Here is a 21867-nt window from a genome sequence, read left to right on the forward strand (position 1 = left end):
CCAGGTGTGAGTATTCATGGATTTGGGTGCCAGTGAGGGTGGGTGCCCCTGGCTTTGGTTGCCTACAAGGGGGAGCCTCCTTAGAGGTGGGTGCCCATGGGGTGAGCATCCCTAGGAATGGATTTCCACATGTTTGTGCCCCCACGAGCAGGAGCATCCCTAGGGATGGGTGCCCACGGTTTTGGGTGTGAGTGAGGGTGGGAACCCAGGGCTTTGGGTGCCCACCAGGATAAGCATCCCCAGGGATGGGCTCCCATGAATTTGTGTCTCCACGGCTTTGAGTTCCTGCCGCTTCTCATGCCCAGCGATGCTCCCCGTGCCCCGGAGCCACCGGGCGGGCAGGGCCGGGGCGGTGCCGCTGGAGGGACCGTCCCTTTCCCTCGCCCCGCCGGGGCGGGCCGGGGCCGGAGCCGGGGCCGTGCCGGTGCCCGGGGCCGCACCGCACCGGGCGGGCGGGGGGTCCCGGCGGTGCCATGGGGCCGGGGCGCGGGGCGGGCGGGGGGCGGCGTGGGGCCGTGGCGCTGCTCTGGGTGGCGGCCGTGCTGTGCCAGCTGGGCAGCGGCAGCGTCCTCCGCCGCCGGCTCCACGCCGCCGGGGTCCCGCAGCGGCGGCTGAGCGGCGGCGAGCGGCGGGACGTGCAGCGGGAGATCCTGGCCGTGCTGGGGCTGCCCGGCCGGCCCCGGCCCCGCGCCCCCGCCCGCGCCCCCGCCGCCGCCGCGCCGCTCTTCATGCTCGATCTGTACCACGCCGTGGCCGGCGAGGATGAGGAGGAGGGTGAGGAAGCGGCGGTGTCGCGCCCGGTGCTCACCGGGCTCAGCACGCAGAGCCCCCCGCCCGGCAGCGTCGTGAGCCGCGCAGACACCGTGGTCAGCCTCGTTAATATGGGTGAGAAGCGCTGCGGGGCACCGGGAGGACCGGGGGGCACCGGGATGTGCGGGGCACCGGGAGGACCGGAGCGCACCGGGGGTACCGGGATGTGCGGGCAGGATCTCGGAGGCTATGGCAGGACCGGGGGCACCGGGACGATCGGAGCACACCGGGATGATCCCGGTGGTTTAGGCAGGACCGGGGCGCACGGAGGGACCGGGGGTGCCCAAAGCAGGCAGGAGGGGACGGGCAGGACCGGCGAGGAGCCGCGAGGGCACCGAGGGGACACCGGGGGACAGCCCCGGCGGGACGGGCACACCGGGCTGAGCTGACCCGGACCTCAACTCCTGGTCCGTGACCGTGGTACCGGCAGCTCCGAGCATCCCTCGGGGTTGTTTCTCAGCCCTTGTTCAAATAATGAACTTTTTTACCCCAAGTTGAGCTCGGTAACGGGGGAAGCGGCGGTGAGGGACACGGTGGCGGTGAGGGACACGGTGGAGGGGTGAAAGTGGCCAGGATGAATCCCAAGTCCACTTAAAAGGGAGAAATGGAGAAGGGGAATGTCCTGCAGCAAGAGGGAGCTGAGGGAGGCTCGTCCAGCCCGCTCTCCCCGTTTCAGAGGGCGCAAGGTGGGCAGAGAACGGAGCTCAGGACAGGCGGGACAGCGGCTCTGGTGCCAGCAGCAGGGTGACCCTCGATGGGACACCGAATCACGGCTCCCAATAAAACCCTCCAGGCTGCTGATTACTGCTGGAATCCCAGCTGGTTTCCAGGCTCCAGCATCCCTCGGATTTCCAGGCTGGAGCAGAGGCAGAGCTGATCCCAGCTCAGTGGGGCCACAAGCACTCGGGATGGGGTGAATCCTCTCCCAGGGCAGGCACTGGGGTGGCCTGACCCCAGTGGGATTTGCAGTCCAGGAGCTCGGATATGGAGCTTTTCCCTGCCCCTACTCGCTGTTTTGAGGGGTGTTCGGGCGCCCCGAGCACAAAATCCCCCCCAACCTCTGAGGAAGGGGAGAATTCCTCCTCGGAGATTGGAGGCAGGGAGGGGGATCTGCAGCCTCGGGAGGAGGTTTAAGCCAGGGAAGGGCTGTAGAGGTGTGTCCCGCTCGTTCCTACATCCCCTGTGCAGCGTGTGGGTGTGAGGAGTCTCCCTGGCACAGACCCAGGTGCTTGGGGTGCCCACAGGTGCAGGCCCCCAGCTCCCCTCCAGAATCCGGAGTGGAGTTCAGCATCCTGGGAAAGCCGAGGGCGATGGAGACAAAAACTGAAGCACCAAATCCCCTCAGCACTTGGGACAACACCGGAGCACCAAAAAGGGCTCTAAGATGGGCAGGTTTGATGGCAAGCAGGGTGGGATGCTCAGGGGACCTTTGGGAGGGGGCACTGCTGGCACAGGGGTGCGGGCACAGGGCACTGCTGCCCTTCCCAGTGCCCCTGGAGCAGCCAGGAGAGCTGGGGAGCACAGCTCCAGCCTTCCATTTGAATGGCTTTGATTTCTGCGGCTTCCTCAGCCCCTTCATGTTAATTAAATAAGGAAGGATTTTTTTTGTGGGAGAAGGCCAGCTCTCATTTGCATACATAATTAGCTGCACAATTATCCTGATGGGACATGCAAATGGGGTAAAGTCTGTGCCCCATTGGGCTCCTGGACCTCTTTGGACCTGTGTGAGCCGGGCTGGAGAGCAGCTCCCGAGGCACTCCTCGTTCCTGGGAAGGGGGAGTGACAGAAATCCCCGGAGCACCAACACGGCCCAGGCTGGGGACAGGGGCAGCCCCAGTTGTTTTTGGGGATGCTGGATCCGCCCATCCCACCCCTGCTGCTCCTCCCGGAGCGGGGATGAAGCCCGGTCTGTGCCGTTTCTGTGCCCCTCCTGCAGCAGCCCGGCTGGGTTTTGGGGGGATTTTTTGGGGTTTTTAAGCCCGGGGTGAGGATGGGCTTTGGGATTCCTCCTCGGCTGTGAGTCATGGATACGGGCAGGGTGTAATTGCGGAGCAGGGAGATGTGGAATGGGAAGGGGGTGAGGGCTCACAGCATTCCCGAGCCCCCCAGGGCACCGCAGCACACACATCCCCCTTTCCCTGCTGGCTCCTGGTTTATTGGGAGGTGTCCCATGGCAAGGGGGTGGAATCAGATGCTCTTTAAGGTTCCTTCCAACCCGAAGCAGTCTGTGATTCCCCGGGGCTGTTTCAGATGAAGGTGTGCCCACAGCCACACATCTCCCTGAAAAATCCAGGGAGCACTGGAGAGGAACCCAGGACACCCTGGCAAAAACAGCCACAGCACCCCTGGCACCTCAGGGCACCCTGAGCGTGGGGTGGGAGAAAAAAGAAAAAAGAATTTTCCATGAAAATTCTTTCATGGAATTTTAGGAGCTGGGAAGTGCTGCTCCACTCCAGACTGGAAGTTCATCACCCACTGCCCTCGCCCTACACGATTACCACTGAAATCCTGCCTCAGGATTTTCCCAGCCCTGGCTTCATTTTGCAGCCATTTGAGCCTCCTCTCCTGGGCACCCACCCCAGGGCAGCCTGTGCCAGGGTGTCAGTGCTCTCCATGGACCCTCGGTGTGTGATTTAACGGGAAAAGCTTCCCAAAGAAATCCTGGGATCCACCTGGGGCAGGGTGCTCCTGCTGGGTGTGTGCAGGGCAGGGGCCAGGGCTGTGTCCCAGCTGGGCTGGGGGTGTCCAGAGCTGAGCTCTGTGTGCTGCAGCTCCCAGTGCTCATCCCAGGAGGATGGAGGGAGCAAACTGGGAGTCTGGGTGTGCTGGGATAACTCCTAAATCCCTCCCCACCTCAGAAAGCCTCCAGAGATTATTTTTTTCCCTGCTGGCTAGGAAAGGACAGCATCTTCCCTGCATCTCCTTGAGACCTATTTTGGGATGCAGAGCACTTGATGTGGTTGGATATCCTGGCATTTCCTTTTAATTTGGTGTCTGAAATGATCGTGGGGACCCACGGGGAGCAGCCAGGCCCGGTAATTACGACTGATGCCCAGTTTGTAGGAGTTTATAAAAGGAAAAACGTGCAGCTAAGAATAACCTGGGGAGCAGGAGGAAGGGTGGGATCTGGGAAGAGATCTGGGAATGCTCAGGGACTGGGAGACACCAGGAGGCTCAGGGCATCCCCTGCCAGGGGGAACGGCCCCAAGGCTGCTTATATTGCTTTATAATCATTTTTATATTATTTTTGGGGGGTGATGGGAGCACAGAGGGGCTCTCAGCCTTGGGGGGAAGGTGCAGCAGCTCCTGGGGATGATGCCAAAGGAGGGGGAAAGGAGAGCAAAGCTCTTGGGTTGGGCTTTTTTCGTGCCTCTCCTCTGCAATCCGGATAATCCACCCACAGATAATTGAGGGTTGGTGGTGAGGCTGAGTCAACCCGGAGCAGGGGCAGCTTCCCAGGCACCCTGGGCTCCCCAAACCACCCGGGGGGGCACCTCCAGAGCACCCCCAGCTCTGCTGGGTGCTCAGGGGGGGCTGCAGGGCTCTCCTCTCACAACCATTTTGGTTTCAGCAGCCAACAGGGGGATGCTGAGCCCTCCCCAAAAACTCCAAACTCCCGTTTGAGGTGCTCCAAGCTGCTGTTTGTGCACCAGAAGGGGAAGCTTCTCCCTCATTCCTCCCCCTCCAAAGGGGTTCCTGTTTTTCCTCCCTGAAGCAGCAGAGAATTCAGGGATTCCTCCCAGGATTTCATCCCAAATGGATCCAGCTTGTTTGGTTTATCCAGGAGCTCAGCTAATTGCAGCCCTTTTTGCATTTCTCCTGCTGCCAAGGTGTCCCTGGGCTCCCCTCCCACCAAACCCCCTCCTCTGCTTTCACCTCCATCACCTCCACAGCAACAGGAATTCTTCATTTTAAAAAAATTTTAACAGAGGCTTTCACTCTTCTCTAGGGACGAAAATCACCTTTTTGGCCTTTTTAAATCTGGTGTGGGGTCTCTGTGACCTCCTTGGCTGTGACAAAAAATCCCTCTGCCCATCCCTGGGTGAGGGTGCAGCTGCAGCCAAAGATTTTGGGGCAAAGGAGGGGGACAGTGAGGTCACCCAAGTGACCCAGAACAGCCAAGGATGTGGGACACTCACAGGGATGTGGGACACTCACAGGATGTGGGACACTCACGGGGATGTGGGACACTCACACTCACAGGGATGTGGGACACTCACAGGGATGTGGGACACTCACACTCACAGGGATGTGGGACACTCACACTCACAGGGATGGGGACACTCACACTCACAGGGATGTGGGACACTCACGGGGATGTGGGACACTCACACTCACAGGGATGTGGGACACTCACAGGGATGTGGGACACTCAGGGATGTGGGACACTCACACTCACAGGGATGTGGGACACTCACAGGGATGTGGGACACTCAGGGATGTGGGACACTCACACTCACGGGGATGTGGGACACTCACAGGGATGTGGGACACTCACAGGGATGTGGGACACTCAGGGGATGTGGGACACTCACACTCACAGGGATGTGGGACACTCACAGGGATGTGGGACACTCACAGGGATGTGGGACACTCACAGGGATGTGGGACACTCACACTCACAGGGATGTGGGACACTCACACTCACGGGGATGTGGGACACTCGCGGGGATGTGGGACACACACACAGGGATGTGGGACACTCACACTCACAGGGATGTGGGACACTCACACTCACACGGGATGGGGACACTCACACTCACAGGGATGTGGACACTCACACTCACAGGGATGTGGGACACTCACACTCACAGGGATGTGGGACACTCACACTCACAGGGATGTGGGACACTCACAGGGATGTGGGACACTCACAGGGATGTGGGACACTCACACTCACGGGGATGTGGGACACTCACACTCACAGGGATGTGGGACACTCACAGGGATGTGGGACACTCACGGGATGTGGGACACTCACGGGGATGTGGGACACTCACAGGTGACTCCCCTGCCCGCCTTTTGGGGGTAACTGAAGGACCAAAAACCCGGGAGAACAAACACCCCCCCAGGATGGGAGGGTGGAAGGAATGGGGAAGAGGGACTGCAGAGGGTCTGGGGGCTCGGTGTGCCCCCCGAGGCGGGCAGGCTCGGGCCGGGTGCCCGCAGCGCCCTCCTGCCCAGCTGGCAGCAGCCCCGGCGGGGCAGGAAGCGCTCTCCGCATCCGCCCTGCCCGCCCGGCCCCGGCTCTTTTTATAACCCAGCTTGTGGTGAGGCCGGGAGCTGCAGGGAATGTGGGACTCGGGAAACAAAACAACCAAAAAAACACCAAAAAAAAAAAAAAAAAAGGGGGGCAAAAAAAAAAAGAGGAAAAAATAAAAAGAAGGAGGAAAAAAAACTTTGTGGGTACGTAAGGAAAATCTCGGGGTCGGGTTTGGAGGGATGCACTGTGTAAATGGGGATGGGGGGATTAAATTTGGGATATTTCCCCTCTGGAATTGGTTAAAAAATGCATTTTAAATGTTTGGGGTTGATTTAGTTTAAGTTTTGAAAGTAAGTGTCAGGTTTATGTTTGCGCCCTAAGGAGGAGAAGCGTTAGTCCCATTAAATGTGATTCAATAATAAACTGCATATATAAATGATAAATATAAAGATAAATATAAATATAAATATAAATATAAAGAGAAAGATAAATATAAATATAAATAAACGTAAATAGAAATATAAGACAAAATATATATAACGATAACGATAACAATATAAATATAAATAGAAAAAAGACAAAATTATCTATAACTATAACAATAATAGAAATATAAATATAATAAAAATATAAATATAAATATAACTATAAATATAATATAAATATAAATATAGATATAAATATAAATATATAAATATAATATAAATATAAATAAATATAAATATAAATATAAATATAAATATAAATATAATATACAATAAAATTAAATGATAATATAAATATAAATATAGTTATTGCAAGCTTATGGTGGATTAAATTTGGAATATTTCCCTCCCAAAATTGGTTAAAAAATGCATTTTAAATATTTATTTTTGATTTAGTTAATTATTTAATTTAGTTTTAAATGTAAGTGCCAGGTTATGTTGCTTTTTCTGCCTGAAGCAGGAGAAGCTTTAGTCACATTGAATCATCTTTAATCATAAACTTTCTATTTTTATAAATAAATAAATAAATAAATAAATAAATAAATAAATATATATATATATATATATATATATGGGAATGGCAAGCTTGTAGTGGCTTAAAATTGGAATATTCCCCCCTGAAATTGGTTTAAAATGTTTAATTTTTATTTAGTCAATTATTGGTTTTATTTTAAAAGTAAGCACCAGGTTACATTGCTCTTGTGCCCAAAGCAGGAGAAGCTTTAGTCACATTGAATCATCTTAATCATAAATGTTAATATACTCAGACCAGGAAGACTGGGGTATTTTTAAAGGACAATTTGAAGCAAATAATTGCACATTAGCAAAACTGTGGGGGCTGCATTACCATAGAGAAAGGAAGGTTTATTCTTTATGGACAAACGAAATAAAATCAGATTTTTCCTGTCCCAGTGTGATGGAGAAATGAGGTGTTTTCAGGAAAAAGGGAGGGGTTGTTTTTTACAGAGCAGTGACCTGATAATCCTCCCACAGCTCCCCAAAACCACACGGGATAAAAATTTTTATTTGTGGCTAAATTTTTGCTTGTGTTCAAATCTTTACTTGTGGACCTGTGATATTCAGGGCCCTGATGAGCCCTGGGTTTGTCTGCTGCAAGAAAATTTGGAAAACCTCAATTCCTGTCCCAGATGGTTCTGCTGAGCCCCAAAACCTCAATTTTTTGCGTGCGTTTTTCACGTTTTGATGAAGCAGCCCCTAAAGCCCGGCACATTCTCTGTGCTCCTCCCATAGCCAGAGTTTGTACTTTTAATTTTAATTTATTTTAATTTGAATCACTAATAAAGGAAGAGGGCTGGGAAGGGAAGCTGGTGGGTTTACAGCAAAATAAATTGCAGAATCAGGGGAGGATGCCCCAGATCCAAACCCTCAGGAGATGAGAATTTCCACCCAAGGGCGGGCGAGCAGCCCAGAACCAGCGAGTTTATCCCCAAAATCCACTCATGGGGCTCAGCGGGGATGTGCCAGCCTTGGCTCAGCCCATCCCTGAGCCCTTTGTTCTGTTCCCAGTGGAGCAGGACCGGGACCTGCTGTCACCCAAGCCCTACTGGAAGGAGTTCAGGTTCGACCTGACCCAGGTGCCGGCGGGAGAGGCCGTGACGGCCGCCGAGTTCCGCATCTACAAATCGCGGGCGGTGCCCAGGCACGGCAACAGCAGCCTGCACGTCAGCATCTACGGGGTGGCTGGGCAGCATCCCAACAGGTCTGGGCTGGGAAAGGCTGGGGGGCAGCCAGGGGGCTGGGAGAGGGGGATTGGGGGCGTGGGAGAGGGGATGGAGCGGAGAAAATGGGTGGGGGAAGAGGATGGGAATGGGGGTGAAAATGGTGGGGGTGGGAATGAAGGAGATGGGAAGGGAATGAAGAGGATGGGAATGGGGGTGAGGGTGAAGGTCACGGGTGTGGGAATGAAGGAGATGGGAAGGGAATGGGGATGGAGTGAAGAGGATGGGAATGGGGGTGAGGATGAGGGGGAAGGGGTGGGAATGAAGGAGAGGGAAGGGCATGGTGATGGGTGAAGAGGATGGGAATGGGGTGAGGATGAAGATCACGGGTGTGGGATGAAGGAGATGGAAGGAAACAGGGATAGCAGTGAAGATGTGGGAGGGGGGTGAGATGGGGAAGGGGTGGGAAAGGTTGTGGGTGAGGAATGAAGGGAATGGGAAGGGAAATGGATGGATGGGTGGAATGAGGATAGGGAAGGGGGTAGCATGAAGAGGCATGGGATGGGGGAGACTGAGGTGAGGGGTGGGAAGAAGGGATGGAGGGGAAGAGATGATGGGAATGGGGGTGAGGATGAAGGTGAAGGGGTGGGAAAGGGTGTGGGGATGAAGGAGATGGGAAGGGAATGGGGATAGGAGTAAAGAGGATGGGAATGGGGGTGGGAATGGAGGTGAAGGAGTGGGAAAGTGTGGGAGTGGAGGAGATGGGAAGGGAATGGGGATGGGGTGAAGAGGATGGGGATGTGGTGAAGGTGGGAATGAAGGAGATGGGAAGGAAACAGGGATAGGAGTGAAGAGGATGGGAATGGGGGTGAGGATGAGGGGGAAGGGGTGGGAATGAAAGAGACGAGAAGGGAATGGAGATAGGAATGAAGAGGATGGGAATGGGAGTGAGGATGAAGGTGATGGGGGTAGGAAAGGGTATGAAGATGATGGGAATGGGGATGGGAATGCAGGGGATGGGGATGATGGGCATGGGAATGGGAGTGGGAATGAAAATGTGAACCGGTAAGGGAATGGAGAAAATGGGAATGGGAATGGAAAGAAGGTTAATGGGGATGGGGATAGGTACAGGAATGAAGATGGGAATGGGAATGCAAATAAAGCCAATGGGAATGGTGCTGAAGAAGAGGGGAATGGGGTGATGGGGATGGCAATGAAGACGATGGGGATGGGAATTGGGATGGGAATTGGAAGCGGCACCGCCGTGTCCGGCTGCTCCCACACCTTCCCCCAGGGCAGTGCCACGCCCTGGCATCTCCACCTGGGCAGGGAGGGAGCTTTTCCCAGGACACCCCCGTGGTGTCCAGCACCCAAGAGCCGGGATCTGCCCGGGCACAGCTCCCAGGAGTCATTCCCATTCATTATCCCTCCTGCTGGAGCCCTTTGGGTGCTGTTACTCACCTGCTCCTTTCCCCTGATCCTGCAGGGAATCTGACCTGTTCCTGCTGGATGTGCAGGACCTGCGTGCTGGCACAGAGGGCTGGCTGGTGTTTGATGTCACAGCTGCCAGCAGCCACTGGTCAGTGGATCAGAAATACACCCTGGGGCTGCGGCTCTATGTGGAGACAGATGATGGTGAGCCTGCCCGACCTCCCTGCAGAGTTTGGGAACAAATTCCCAGGAATTGGAGACCTCTCAGTGCTGTGGATGTGCTGGGGGGGGGTTGATCTCAGTGCAATTTAAAATTTCCAGCTCTGACGGGTGCCAGCAGTCTGGGTTTGCAGGTTCTGATGGCGTGGACTGTAATTAACCTCATTAATAGTTAATGAACTCCTTACCCGGAGGGATCCTCTGTGTGTGTGGCAGAGGATTAACCCTGTTTTCCCCACGGGACTAAATCTGCTCCAGCAGAGCCTTTTCCAGGTGGGAAGGCACACAAAGAGCAGCTCCTCTTCCATGGGAGGAGGAATCCCAGCCCCATCCACTCCTTGGGATGAAGGAGAAAATCCCTTTTCATCCCTGAACAGCCCCGTGTGACCATTTCATGCTGGAACAGGAGGCTCCATCCCCTTGGCATGCCAAAACCACATCTCCCGCCGCAAATTCCCTGCACTTTCAATCCCTGCTTTAACCAAACGAGTTCCATTGGAGGACAAACCCCAGAGATGGTCCTGTCCCTGCAGGGCACAGCGTGGATCCAGGCTCAGCCGGGCTCCTGGGGCGCCGGGGACCCCGCTCCAAGCAGCCTTTCATGGTGACATTTTTCCGGGCCAGCCCCAGCCCCTCCCGTGTCACACGAGCAGCCAAACCCCAGAGGAGGCGACAGCCCAAGAAATCCAACGACCTCCCCCACCCAAACAAGCTCCCAGGAATTTTTGGTAAGGTGTTTCCTGCAGGAGGAGGGATCTCCCTGTGGAAAACACGAGGCTCTGCTTGTCAGCACTTTGAAATCCCAATTTTTTTGGCCCAAGGGAAACGGAGCATAAAGTTCTGAGGTTTTAGGATTGGAGGGTTTTGCAGTTTGGGAGGTGCAGAGAGGGTTTGGGTTGGATGCCCTCAAGGAAATGGTGTTTTGTGAGCGTGTCAGGATTACTGAATATTGGAATTTTTGCCTCATTGCCCTTGGCTTTGGAGCCCTGGGAAGGTGTCACAGCTCCAGAAAGCTCAGGCAGGAGGGGAGCAGGAAAGCCTGAGTTTGGGAAACCCTCAAAGCGAGCAAAGCTGGGGTTTAGCCCTTCCAAGGCTGAGTTCCTTCATCCCAATACTGGAATATCAATTCACAGGCCAGCCTGGAGCTGCTCTTCCCTTTGTGCAGCAACAAAGGCTCCTCTCCTTCAGCTCTCCTGGGCTAATCCCAATCCCAGGGGCTGAACCCCACCTGGGAGGGGGAATTCCAGGGCTGAAATCCCTGTCCCCTTTTCCCACAGATGATGTGCACCCCACGGATGGGCGGCAGGTCTGCCGGCGCCACGAGCTCTACGTCAGCTTCCAGGACCTCGGCTGGCTGGTACTTGTCTGCTGGGAGAAGTAAATGACAAAAAAAAATAAAAAACCCCCAATCATTCCATCCTCCCACCCTGGGCTCCCTCCCAGGCTGGATTCTCCCGCCCATGAAACCATTCCAGGAGCTGGGAAGGCAAACATGAACTGCCACAACCCCAAACCCCACCGGTGACCCCGAACAACTCACAGCTAACCCCAAAAACCAAAATAAACCCTTGCTGAGCTGTTTGTGCAGGTGGGGAATGGATGAGGGGGCACAGATGGGTGAAACCTTCCATGTAATCCCATTTTTTTGGGTTTTTTTTGCAGGACTGGGTGATTGCTCCCCAGGGATACTCAGCCTACTACTGCGAGGGGGAGTGTGCATTCCCACTGGACTCCTGCATGAACGCCACCAACCACGCCATCCTGCAGTCCCTGGTCAGTGCAGCTCACCAGGGCAGCCCTGGGGGGACAGCCGGGGTCCTGGGGAGCAGTCAGAGCCCGGCAGGTCCTGAGGAAGAGCTGGGATTTTGGGATGAGCACGGCTGGGTTAGAGGGAGGGTGGGAGGGTGCAGGTGGGCTCCTGGTTGGAATAAAGAATTGGTGGGTGCACGCACATCTGGGGGGGGAATGCACATCTGGGTGGATGAATGCACATCTGGGTGGGTGAACACACATCTGGGTGGGTGCATGCACATCTGGGTGGGTGAACACACATCTAGGTGTGTGAATGCACATCTGGGCGGGTGAACACACATCTGGATGGGTTCCTGCACATCTGGGTGGGTTCGTGCCCATCTGGCTGGGTGCTCACACATCTGGCTGGGTGCTCACACACCTGGATGGCTGCTCACAGGCTGGCCCCCACCACAGGCTCCCAGGAGGTTCCAATATGGAATTTCAAGGCATTCCTGGAGAGACCCGGAGTGAGGGCACAAAGCTCTGTCCCTCATCCTCAGCCAGGAGGGTGCAAGAGGATTTTGTCATCCCAGAGCTCCCTCTTGATTCCCTGACACCATCCTGCCCCAGTTTCACAGCAGCTGGGGCAAAACTGATGATTTCTGGCAGATGAATGATCCCTCTCCCCTGGCAGCGAGCTGGGGAGCAGGGACAAGCCCAGGGCACACCAGAGCCCCCCCAAAAAAATCTCAGTGTCATCCCTGCATCCTCCCCTCCAGCTGCTCCTGAGGGTTTACCCACAGCCCCAGCACCCAAACGTTGGGCTCAGCATATTCCCAGCAAGAAAAGCTTTAATGCCTTGGGTTTGTTTTTTTCCCAAACCCACCCCACATCCCAGCCAGCGCTTTAATTTCTGGAATTTCCTGCCCTGTGAGTGTTTGGTTTCCCAATGGCAGAGCCACCCCGGCTCCGGTGCTCTCGGTTAATTACAGGGAGCGCCGAGCCCTCGGCCCAGCCTTTGAAGGTGTCGCCTGGCTGGGTTTAATTTTGACATTAACAAAACTTCCAGGGGCTGGGAACCATCCAGGGAGGGGCTCTTTCCCTCCCCTACACCCACCCATCACCCCCAAACCCAGCGCTGCTCCCAAAACGGAGCCGCTGGGGCAGGATGTGAATCACCTGGATCCGGCCCTTCTGGGAAGAGCCAGGGCAAAGGCGGCTGGGGAGCCGTGCCAGCCCCAGGCTGAGCTGCAAATAGCAGGGTTGGACAGCAAAAACACCGGACTTCCGAGCTGGGAGAGCTGGGCTGCCCCTGCTGTAAATGAATCGCACATGTCGGGGCAGCCACCGGGGCTCCCGCGTCCTGCCGGCCTCCTCCAGCCCCTGCCCTGCAGGAAAACGCCGGGATAACACGTGTCCCCAGCAGGGAAAAACCATCCCGGAGTGGGGTCCTGTTCACAGAGGTGTTGTGGACTTTAGGGTTGAAGTTTGGGGTGGAGAATCTCTGTTGGAACGACACCCAGCGCCCCCCGCCCACAGCGGAGCCCGACCCGTGCTGCGCTGATTTATGGAGGGGTTTTTTTAGTCATTTGCCTGTTTTTGTGAGAAAAAGGGCCCTGAAATCCCAAATTAATGAAGGGGCTGCCTGGCCCACGCAGTGCCATGAGCCCTGATCCAACATAAACCGCAGCAGGGACTGCCTGGAGTTTAGAATAAATATTTTTGCAGAAAGATGGAAATAATCCCCCCATTCACCCAGGGTTTTTTGGTTGGGTTGTTGCCTGCAGCCACGTTTGCTGGCACTGACGGGCTCCATCCATCCCCCAGGTCCACCTGATGAAGCCTGAGGCCGTGCCCAAGGCGTGCTGTGCCCCCACCAAGCTCAGTGCCACCTCTGTCCTCTACTACGACAGCAACAACAACGTCATCCTCAAAAAGCACCGGAACATGGTGGTGAAATCCTGCGGCTGCCACTGATGGACAGCTCCCATCCCCACCCCTGGATGTCCCAACCCCACTCCTGAGTCTCCCATCCCATCCCTGAGTGTCCCTTTCCCACTCCTGGATGTCCCATTCCTGTCCCTCAGTGTCCCATTCCTACCCCTGGATGTCCCAACCCCACTCCTGAATGTCCCATCCCATCCCTGAGTGTCTCATTCCTACCCCTGGATGTCCCATTCCCAACCCTGAATGTCCCTTTCCCACTCCTCAGTGTCCCATCCCATCCCTGAGTCTCCCATCCCATCCCTGAGTGTCCCTTTCCCACTCCTGGATGTCCATTCCTGTCCCTCAGTGTCCCATTCTACCCCTGAATGTCCCTTTCCCACTCCTCAGTGTCCCATCCCATCCCTGAGTCTCCCATCCCTGAGTGTCTCACTCCTACCCCTGGATGTCCCATTCCCACTCCTGTTTGTCCTTTTCCCATCCCTGGATATCTCATTCCCATCCCTGAGTGTCCATTTCTGACCCCTGGATGTCCCATTCCCACTCCTGGATGTCCCATTCCTGTCCCTCAGTGTCCCATTCCTACACCCTGAGAGTGTCACCCATCCCACCCCACTGAGCCATTTCAGTGTACCCTGATTCCCATTCATCCCTGAGTGTCCCATTCCCACTCCTCAGATGTCCACATGTCCCATCCCCACCCCTGCAGTGATCCCAGTTCCATGACCACTCCTGGATGTCCCATTCCCATCCCTGAGTGTCCCATTCCCACTCCTCAGTGTCCCTTTCCCAGCCCAGGATGTTCCTTTCCCACTCCTCAGTGTCCCATTCCCATCCTTGAGTGTCCCATTCCCCACTCCTGAATGTCCCATCCCCATCCCTGAGTGTCTCATTCCCACTCCTGGATGTCCCATCCCCACTCCTGAGTGTCCATTTCTGACCCCTGAGTGTCCCATCCCCATCCCTGAGTGTCCCATCCCCATCCCTCAGTGTCCATTCCCACTCCTGGATGTCCCATTCCCACTCCTCAGTGTCCCATTCCCACTCCTGGATGTCCCTTTCCCACCCCTGAATGTCCCTTTCCCATCCCAGGATGTCCCATTCCCACTCCTCAGTGTCCCATTCCCACTCCTGGATGTCCCTTTCCCACCCCTGGATGTCCCTTTCCCATCCCTGGATGTCCCATTCCCACTCCTGGATGTCCCTTTCCCATCCCCAAGTGTCCCTTTCCCATCCCTGAGCGTCCCATCCCTATCCCTGAGTGTCCCATTTCCCACTCCTGGATGTCCCATCCCACTCCTGATGTCCCTTTCCCATTCCCAAGTGTCCCTTTCCCATCCCTGAGTGTCCCATCCCTATCCCTGAGTGTCCCCTCCCATTCCCACCACAGCAATGTATCCCTGGGTTTCCACTGCACGCATGGACGAGGAGCTTTGTGGGCTGCATCAGAGCAAAATCCACTATTAATAATTACAACAATTAATAATAAAAGCCAAAAATAAACCCCTCCCACCCCTTTCTAGAAGTGGATGTAAATAATATAAAACTTCCTTTTCCTTATCCTGCTTGATGAGACACAGATATATACAAACATAAATATATATTTAGGGAGGAAAGAGAGGATTTTTGGCTGATTCTGTTTGGTCTGTGGCTGATGAGTTTTCCCTGTGCTGGAGGCAGTTTTGGGGGGAGGCAGCATCCAGGCTGCTCTGGGACTCTGAGCTGTTTCTAGCTGTGTGTTTCTCCACTAACCCACCTCTACCCAAGTGCTTTTAATTCCCTTAATGAAAATATCATCAGCCAATTAAGCAGCTGGCTGACTAACCCCCTCCTGTTTACCCAAAGTTCACCCAACTCAGCCAGCTGGAAAAAAAATAAAATATCCATATTGAGCTGCAGCACTGTTATAAAATAAACGCAAAGTTTGGAAAGTAAACACGGAGTTTCTCTTGCTCTTTGTTTTTTAATGTCACAGCACAACAGGGCTCTGTTCAGAGAGCCTTCTGCAATGAAAAAAGACTCAGAATCGGCTAAAATTGTACTTATTTGCTTGAAAATGAGCCCTGATGTGAGTTTTAGGTCAGGCTGGGCTCCCAGCTGGGCTGTGACCAGTCCCAGGCAGCTTCCCCAGCTTATTTGCACAATTAAATTATTTATTTGCTCTGATTTTAAAAGGAAAAGGCCTGTCCTGCTTCTCAGCTGGGATACCTGGGGAACCTGACATCAATAAACAAGGAAAGAACCTGGCACAGTCAGGGAAAAATCCCAACAAAACCCCAGGAAAACAAGGAAGATTTGCTCCCTGTCAGTGCCCAGCTTCCCAAGGAAAGGTTTTGCTTGTCTGGGTATTTAATTCCACACAAATCCAGCTGGGGATGCAGTCCTGGCTCTGTGGGATTTGGTGCCTCCTGCAGGGAGAACTCCCAGGCCTGGCACTGGCTCTGCACTCTCAGGTCTTGCTGAAGGTGCCTGCAAGGGCTGCCTTTAAAACGTGGGATTTGAACAAAAAGAAGGGAGCAGGGAAGGGGAGAGCTGGGCTGGTTTGGCTGTCAGGAATCAGATCCTTGCATCTCACCTTGTCTCAGTTTTAGGGCAATGCACAAAACCCCACCAGGAAAGCAGGAAAAAAGAACCAACCCTTATGGAAAAACAGCACCATGACTTGTGAGGGGCTGGGCTGGGCAAACCCCAAACCCCCAGTGGCACAAGCACTTCCAAACATCCCCAAATTCCAAACATCAGCTCCTCCTCTCCACCTCAGCAGCCTCATCCCTCCTGCCAATACCTGCACAAGCCCAGAACCAAACACCCCTTCCATAATTTCAGAGGAAAGCCCAAAATCCATCACTTCCTGATCTCCTTTAAGTGCAAAGCCAGGGCTGCCCACCACAGGAACTATAAATCCATGTGGTTTATCCCTCTCTGCAACCTGGAGGCTGGAAATCCCTTCCTACAGCCTCGTCACTCTGGGATTTTTCCTTCTTCATCACCCAAAGGGCTCCCTCAGTTCCTGGTGCTCCCTTGGGGATGGGGATGGAGCTGGACCAGCCTTCCCAGCAGGAGAGACAGCAGCCAGGGACCTGCCTCCCTCTGCTGCTGGAAAAGGACACTACAAAGCCAAAAACACCTCCAGGAGATGCAGCAAACACCAGAGGGTCAGCTCTGCTCTGCTCTCCCTGGCACAGGGACCCTCCCCTGGAGCCAGCACAGCATTAATGAAGATGAGGGCAAATACAAAAAAAAAAAACCCCAAACCATCTTTGCTCTAAGCCCAGCCTCCCACAGAGGCAATTCAGCAGCCAGACCCTGAGTATTTTCAAAACTAAGTTTTATTTTTAGCAAACATAAATTTTTTCCAGAACACGGCAGCAGGACCAGCCCAGGCGGTTCAGGCTGGGAAGGGATTTATCCCAGGGAGGAAAAATCCTCCTCCCTTGGTAGGGGAATTCCTATGGAAGCTGCAGGATGGGAGGTGCTGGGGGGTCCCTGGGGTGCCCCATCCCTGCTGGTTCCCTGTCCCTGCAGGCCAGGCTGCCCCCGTGCAGCCCCTCTGAGCTCAGGCGCACTCCCCGCAGTCCGAGATGATCACCTTCTGCTTTGGCTTCCCATCCTTGGTGCCCTGAGCCTGGGAGAACAGAGCAGCAGGAACCCCAGGAGTGAATCCTCAGGGCAGGGAGGGGGTGGGCTCTGCCCCCAGCACGGCCCTGCCCTCACACCTACCTCGATCTCCCTCACCACGTCCATGCCCTCCGTCACCTCCCCGAACACCACGTGCTTCCCGTCCAGCCAGTCCGTCTTGTCACAGGTGATGAAGAACTGGGAGCCGTTGGTGTTTGGGCCCGAGTTTGCCATGGACACCATCCCTGGGGGTCAGGGAGGGCAGAGTCAGGGCTGAGCTCAGCAGCTGCTCCCCACGTCCCCACAGAAGGCTGCTGGGGATCAAAACCCACGGAAACCACAGGGAATCAATTATGCTGAGAAACACTTGCAAGGGGGAAAGATGCTCAGCTATTTTTAGCTGCAGTAACAGCAAAGCTGTTTGTGTGGAGATAAACCTGCTTGCTCGCTCCTGCCTTTCACAGCCATGCTGGGACACTGCTCGTTTAAAATCAGGCAGGAAAAGCAGCTTTGAAATTGTTCTTCCTTTATGTAATTCTGCAGATAAAGTGGATGGAGAGGGAACGATGCATTTGGTGAGACACGAGGGTCTGAATGTGGCAGAAAAATCTGACCAATGTAGATGATAATAATTACAATTACAATTACAATTACAATTATAATTATAATTGTTGCTATCTGTTGTGGTGTTTGCGGGGGTCCCAGGACGAGGGAAGAGATGAGAACCTTGACCCCATGTTTCAGAAGGCTGATTGATTATTTGAAGATATATATTATATTGAAAGAAAATGATCTATTAAAACTATACTAAAAGAATAGAAGAAAGGATTTCATCAGAAGGCTGGCAAGGAAAAGGAAGGATAATAAAATCTTGTGGCTGCTCACAGCCTTGACACAGGTGGCTGTCATTGGTCACCAAGTAAAAACAATTCACATGCTGGGGAAACAATTCTCCAAATCACATTCCAAAGCAGCAAAACACGGAGAAGCTGAAGCTTCTCAGCTTCTCAGGAGGAAAGATCCTGGCAAAAGGATTTTTCATAAAATATATCTGTGACACAAGGGTCTGAACGCGGCAGAAACATCTGGCCAATGTAGATGGTAATAATTATAATTATAATTAATTCAGAGCTGCTGCTGTTAACATGGCTAAAACAGCCCTAGGTGATGCTGAGCCATTTTCTCTCCTGGAGATGGCTTTACCTGGCCCTGTGTGCTTGAGGATGAAGTTCTCATCATCAAACTTCTTGCCGTAGATGGATTTGCCGCCGGTGCCGTTGTGGTTGGTGAAGTCTCCGGCCTGGCACATGAACTGGGGGATGATGCGGTGGAAGCTGCTGCCCTTGAAGCCAAATCCTTTCTCGTGGGTGCAGAGGCAGCGGAAATTCTCTGCGTGTTGGGGGGCAGAGGGGAGGGAGGTGAGAGCTGTGCCCCCCCTGGGGGTGCCCAGGAGGGGAGGCTGAGCCTTCTCCCACCTGCAGTCATGGGCACCACGTCGGAGCGCAGCAGGATCCGCAGCCGCCCCGCGGGCTTGTTCCCAATCTTGATGTCCATGTAAACCTGGGGGTTCACCCGGGATTTCTTGGCAGGAGGCTCGTCCTGGGCAGGAAAAGAAAGAAAAGCAAGTTGAGGTGACATTTCTCTGCTTTGCATTCTCATCCTCTGGGGATACAGACGGCTTTGGTTGTTGTTCCGACCTCCTGTGCCTCTGCTTTGGGCGCCTCTGCTCCTCCCTCCTCCTTGTTCTCCTCCAAAGTCTTCCCTGAAAACTTCTTCAGCCACTCATCATCTGACCAGACTGTGGCCACAAAAGGAAAGGTCAGAGCACAGGAACTGACCCAAAGGGCCAGAGCTCAGCTTCTGCACGGAGCTCCAAGCATGCCCAAGGACATTCTGTTCCCCAGCTCACCAGGCCTGGATGATCCTTCCTTAATCCTCATGGGTTTGGCCAGGTTCACTCTGATCGTCCTTCCAAAGAGCTCAGACTCGTTCTGCAGAGGGGAAAAAAGCACAGCAAAGCCCACCCAAAGATATAAAACCACCATGCCCCCCAAAGCCCTGCAGAGCTCAGAGGACACAGCTTCTGCTCTCTCAGCAAAGCCACACATCCCCAAGGAACAGGGAGCAGGAGTGGGAGCAGGGTCCCTACCATGTTGTCAATAGCTGCTGCTGCATCCTGCCAAAAATAAAAAAAAAATCAAAATAAAATCGTTATTAACATTTATTCTCCAGGTCCAGCATAGCCATGACCCAGCATCTCACTATAAAGACAACTGCCAGGTTTTCCTAAACCTTATTTATCCCAGGGATGTGTGAACTGATGGGTTTTGTAAAAGCCATATCCAAGCCCCATCCAGGTGGGGCTTCCAAACCCCATGTGGTTTGGAAAACCAAAAACCCACTAACCCCTTGTATTTAAGATGTTTTACTGCTGCCATGAGCATTTGGGAGAGGAGAGATTTGTGTACAAAGCCCAGGACAGACGATCAGAGGACAAATATATGACAGCCCATGAAACCAAGAAACCCAGCCAGGGACAGTGGCAGGGGAGCAGTTTGGGTTGGAAACAGGAAAAGTGAGAATTCAAGAGAAAATGGGAAAAGTGGGGACTTGGAAGAGCAGAACAACACCTGAATGTCATGGTGGGTAACCCACAGGCAATTTCAGATTTCTCCAGCAGGAAGAGAATCCATCCCAAAACCCCAAGGGGAGCAAAAACCCCAAATGGCTCAAGCACTTGCTGGTTCCTCACCTCTGCCAGCTCAAACTCCACGAAGGCGAATCCCCGGTGCTTTTCTGGAGGGAGGGAGGGAAGGAAACGACGGGTCAGGGGCAGCACGGACACACCGGTCCCACGGGGGGTCGCACCCCAAACCCGCACCCGGGGATGCTCCGGCCGGTCCCACGGGGGGTTTCCACCCCAAACCCGCACCTGGGGATGCTCTGGCCGGTCCCACGGGGGGTTTCACCCCAAACCCGCACCCGGGATGCTCCGGCCGGTCCCACGGGGGGATTTCACCCCAAACCCGCACCCAGGGATGCTCCAGCCGGTCCCACGGGGGGTCGCACCTCAAACCCGCACCTAGGGATGCTCCGGCCGGTCCCACGGGGGGATCCCACCCCAAACCCGCACCCAGGGATGCTCCGGCCGGTCCCACGGGGGGATCTCACCCCAAACCCGCACCCCGGGATGCTCCAGCCGGTCCCACGGGGGGTCCCACCCCAAACCCGCACCCGGGGATGCTCCGGCCGGTCCCACGGGGGGTCGCACCTCAAACCCGCACCCCAAGGATGCTCCGGCCGCCCAGGCACGCACCGGTCTCGTAGTCCAGCGGGATCTGGATGTCGGTGATGTCTCCGAAGGGGATGAAGGCAGCGTGCAGCACCTTCTCGTCCACCTCCTCGGCCAGCCCGCCTGCGGGGCGGCCAGCGGTCACCGGGCACCGCCGGCGGCCCCGGCCCCTCGGGGGTCCCCCAGCCCGGCCACTCACCCACGTACAGCACCCGCTTGGTGGCCGCCATCGTGCCCCGGTGCCCCGGAACGGCTCGGTCCGGCTCGGCCCGCCCCGGAACGGCGGCAGCGCTCCGCCCTCCGCCCGCGCGGAGCGGCTCGGCTCGGCTCGGCTCTTGGAACAGAGAACCCATCCGAGCCCCCTGTGCATCCCTGGGTGAAAAATGTGTATTTTACCATTGGCTTTTGGCAAAGATTAAAATGAATATTAAATGCGCTGTGTTAATACAGCATCGCTTTCTAATTCTCTTAAGTAGGGTGGTAACTATGGTTTTAGGTTAAAACACAATATTAAAATAGAAACTATGCTGTGTAGGATACTTTTTTTCCTAAAGAAAGGACTCGCACCGAGATAGCAGCCACAGGACACCCGAATCTTTCAGAGAAAAAGAATTTATTGCCCCATTATCAGGAGAAACGAACTTCACCCTGCCTTGCTCAGCCAGGACAACACTGTTAGGATGATGAGGAAGCTGACACTGCCCAGACAGAATCCTGTGTTTGAATGGGATTTATGCATCATGGATGAAGATGCAACAGGCTGTTGTTTTTAAGGGTTAACCCTCTGTTAACATGGGGCCTTTTTCAGGCTTATGCTGCCCAGAAAAAGTGTCTATAACTCTTTGTTTCTGTTGTCTCCTATTGTCCTAATTCTAATTGTCCCAAATTTTTATTACTCTAATTATATTGCTATTTTTATAACCATTTTATTACTTTTAAGCTTTTAAAAGGAGTGATTGGCATTTTTCACACCTGCACAATCCTTCCACCCCATCCCAGGCTTTCCCAAAGCCTCTGAGCCATTCAGCCCCAGCCTGGGGAGGTGGTGGAGCTTTGACTGGTGAGGATTTCCCCCAGCTTAGTGCACGATCTGTGGGTCTGAATAATGCTTTTTATCCAAAAGGATCACCCAAAATGAGTTTGCAAAGGATTTGTCGACCCCAGTGGTAAAACTCAGCCACCTTTGAGTATAAAGGAGCAGCAGGACCATTAAAGATCCAGCAGAAAATGTAGAATTGTAAACAAAGAACAGCCCATGACAAAAACAGGCCAAACCCTTGTACCCTTCACTTGAAAATATCTCCCCAGCCCTTCTGAGATCACTGTTTACAGCCATCACCCCTGTAGACACAGCCCCAGGCACGATTTTAAATACTCATTATCCAAAATTACCAAGCAGAATAAGCCAAATTCCTGTTTAATGCACTCACCCCCCAATAACCACCCATCAGT

General features: G+C 54.1%; 2 protein-coding genes across 2 annotated transcripts; one reads left to right on the forward strand and one right to left on the reverse strand.

Moving 5' to 3' along the window:
- The first annotated feature begins 473 nt into the window (after positions 1-473).
- LOC103823557 (bone morphogenetic protein 8B) lies at positions 474-14094 on the forward strand. Its single transcript, XM_030230303.2, has 7 exons — positions 474-885; positions 8026-8218; positions 9664-9812; positions 10361-10555; positions 11105-11184; positions 11490-11600; positions 13389-14094. The coding sequence occupies exons 1-7, from the start codon at positions 474-476 to the stop codon at positions 13536-13538; spliced, it is 1290 nt and encodes a 429-aa protein (XP_030086163.2). The 3' UTR covers positions 13539-14094.
- Positions 14095-16816: 2722 nt separating this feature from the next.
- On the reverse strand, positions 16817-20694 carry PPIE (peptidylprolyl isomerase E). The gene is made up of 10 exons (XM_030232701.2): positions 20615-20694; positions 20440-20538; positions 19876-19919; positions 19273-19299; positions 19033-19114; positions 18821-18921; positions 18599-18722; positions 18327-18512; positions 17226-17368; positions 16817-17130 (listed from the first exon to the last, which is right to left on the reverse strand). Exons 1-10 carry the CDS (start codon positions 20643-20645, stop codon positions 17062-17064), a joined length of 906 nt encoding a protein of 301 aa, XP_030088561.1. The 5' UTR covers positions 20646-20694; the 3' UTR covers positions 16817-17061.
- Positions 20695-21867: the final 1173 nt, after the last annotated feature.

This window comes from Serinus canaria, chromosome 23 (assembly GCF_022539315.1).
Source record: "Serinus canaria isolate serCan28SL12 chromosome 23, serCan2020, whole genome shotgun sequence".
In the NCBI taxonomy this organism is placed as follows: Eukaryota; Metazoa; Chordata; class Aves; order Passeriformes; family Fringillidae; genus Serinus; species Serinus canaria.

Coding starts and splice junctions, on each gene's coding strand:
- LOC103823557 (XM_030230303.2), top strand. CDS start 474: ATGGGGCCGGGGCGCGGGGCGGGCGGGGGGCGGCGTGGGGCCGTGGCG. Junction 11,185..11,489: donor TCCAGGACCTCGGCTGGCTG/GTACTTGTCTGC, acceptor TTTTTTTTGCAG/GACTGGGTGATTGCTCCCCA. Junction 11,601..13,388: donor ACGCCATCCTGCAGTCCCTG/GTCAGTGCAGCT, acceptor TCCATCCCCCAG/GTCCACCTGATGAAGCCTGA.
- PPIE (XM_030232701.2), bottom strand. CDS start 20,645: ATGGCGGCCACCAAGCGGGTGCTGTACGTGG. Junction 19,920..20,439: donor CCCGCTGGACTACGAGACCG/GTGCGTGCCTGG, acceptor CCCTCCCTCCAG/AAAAGCACCGGGGATTCGCC. Junction 17,131..17,225: donor ACGTGGTGAGGGAGATCGAG/GTAGGTGTGAGG, acceptor CTGTTCTCCCAG/GCTCAGGGCACCAAGGATGG.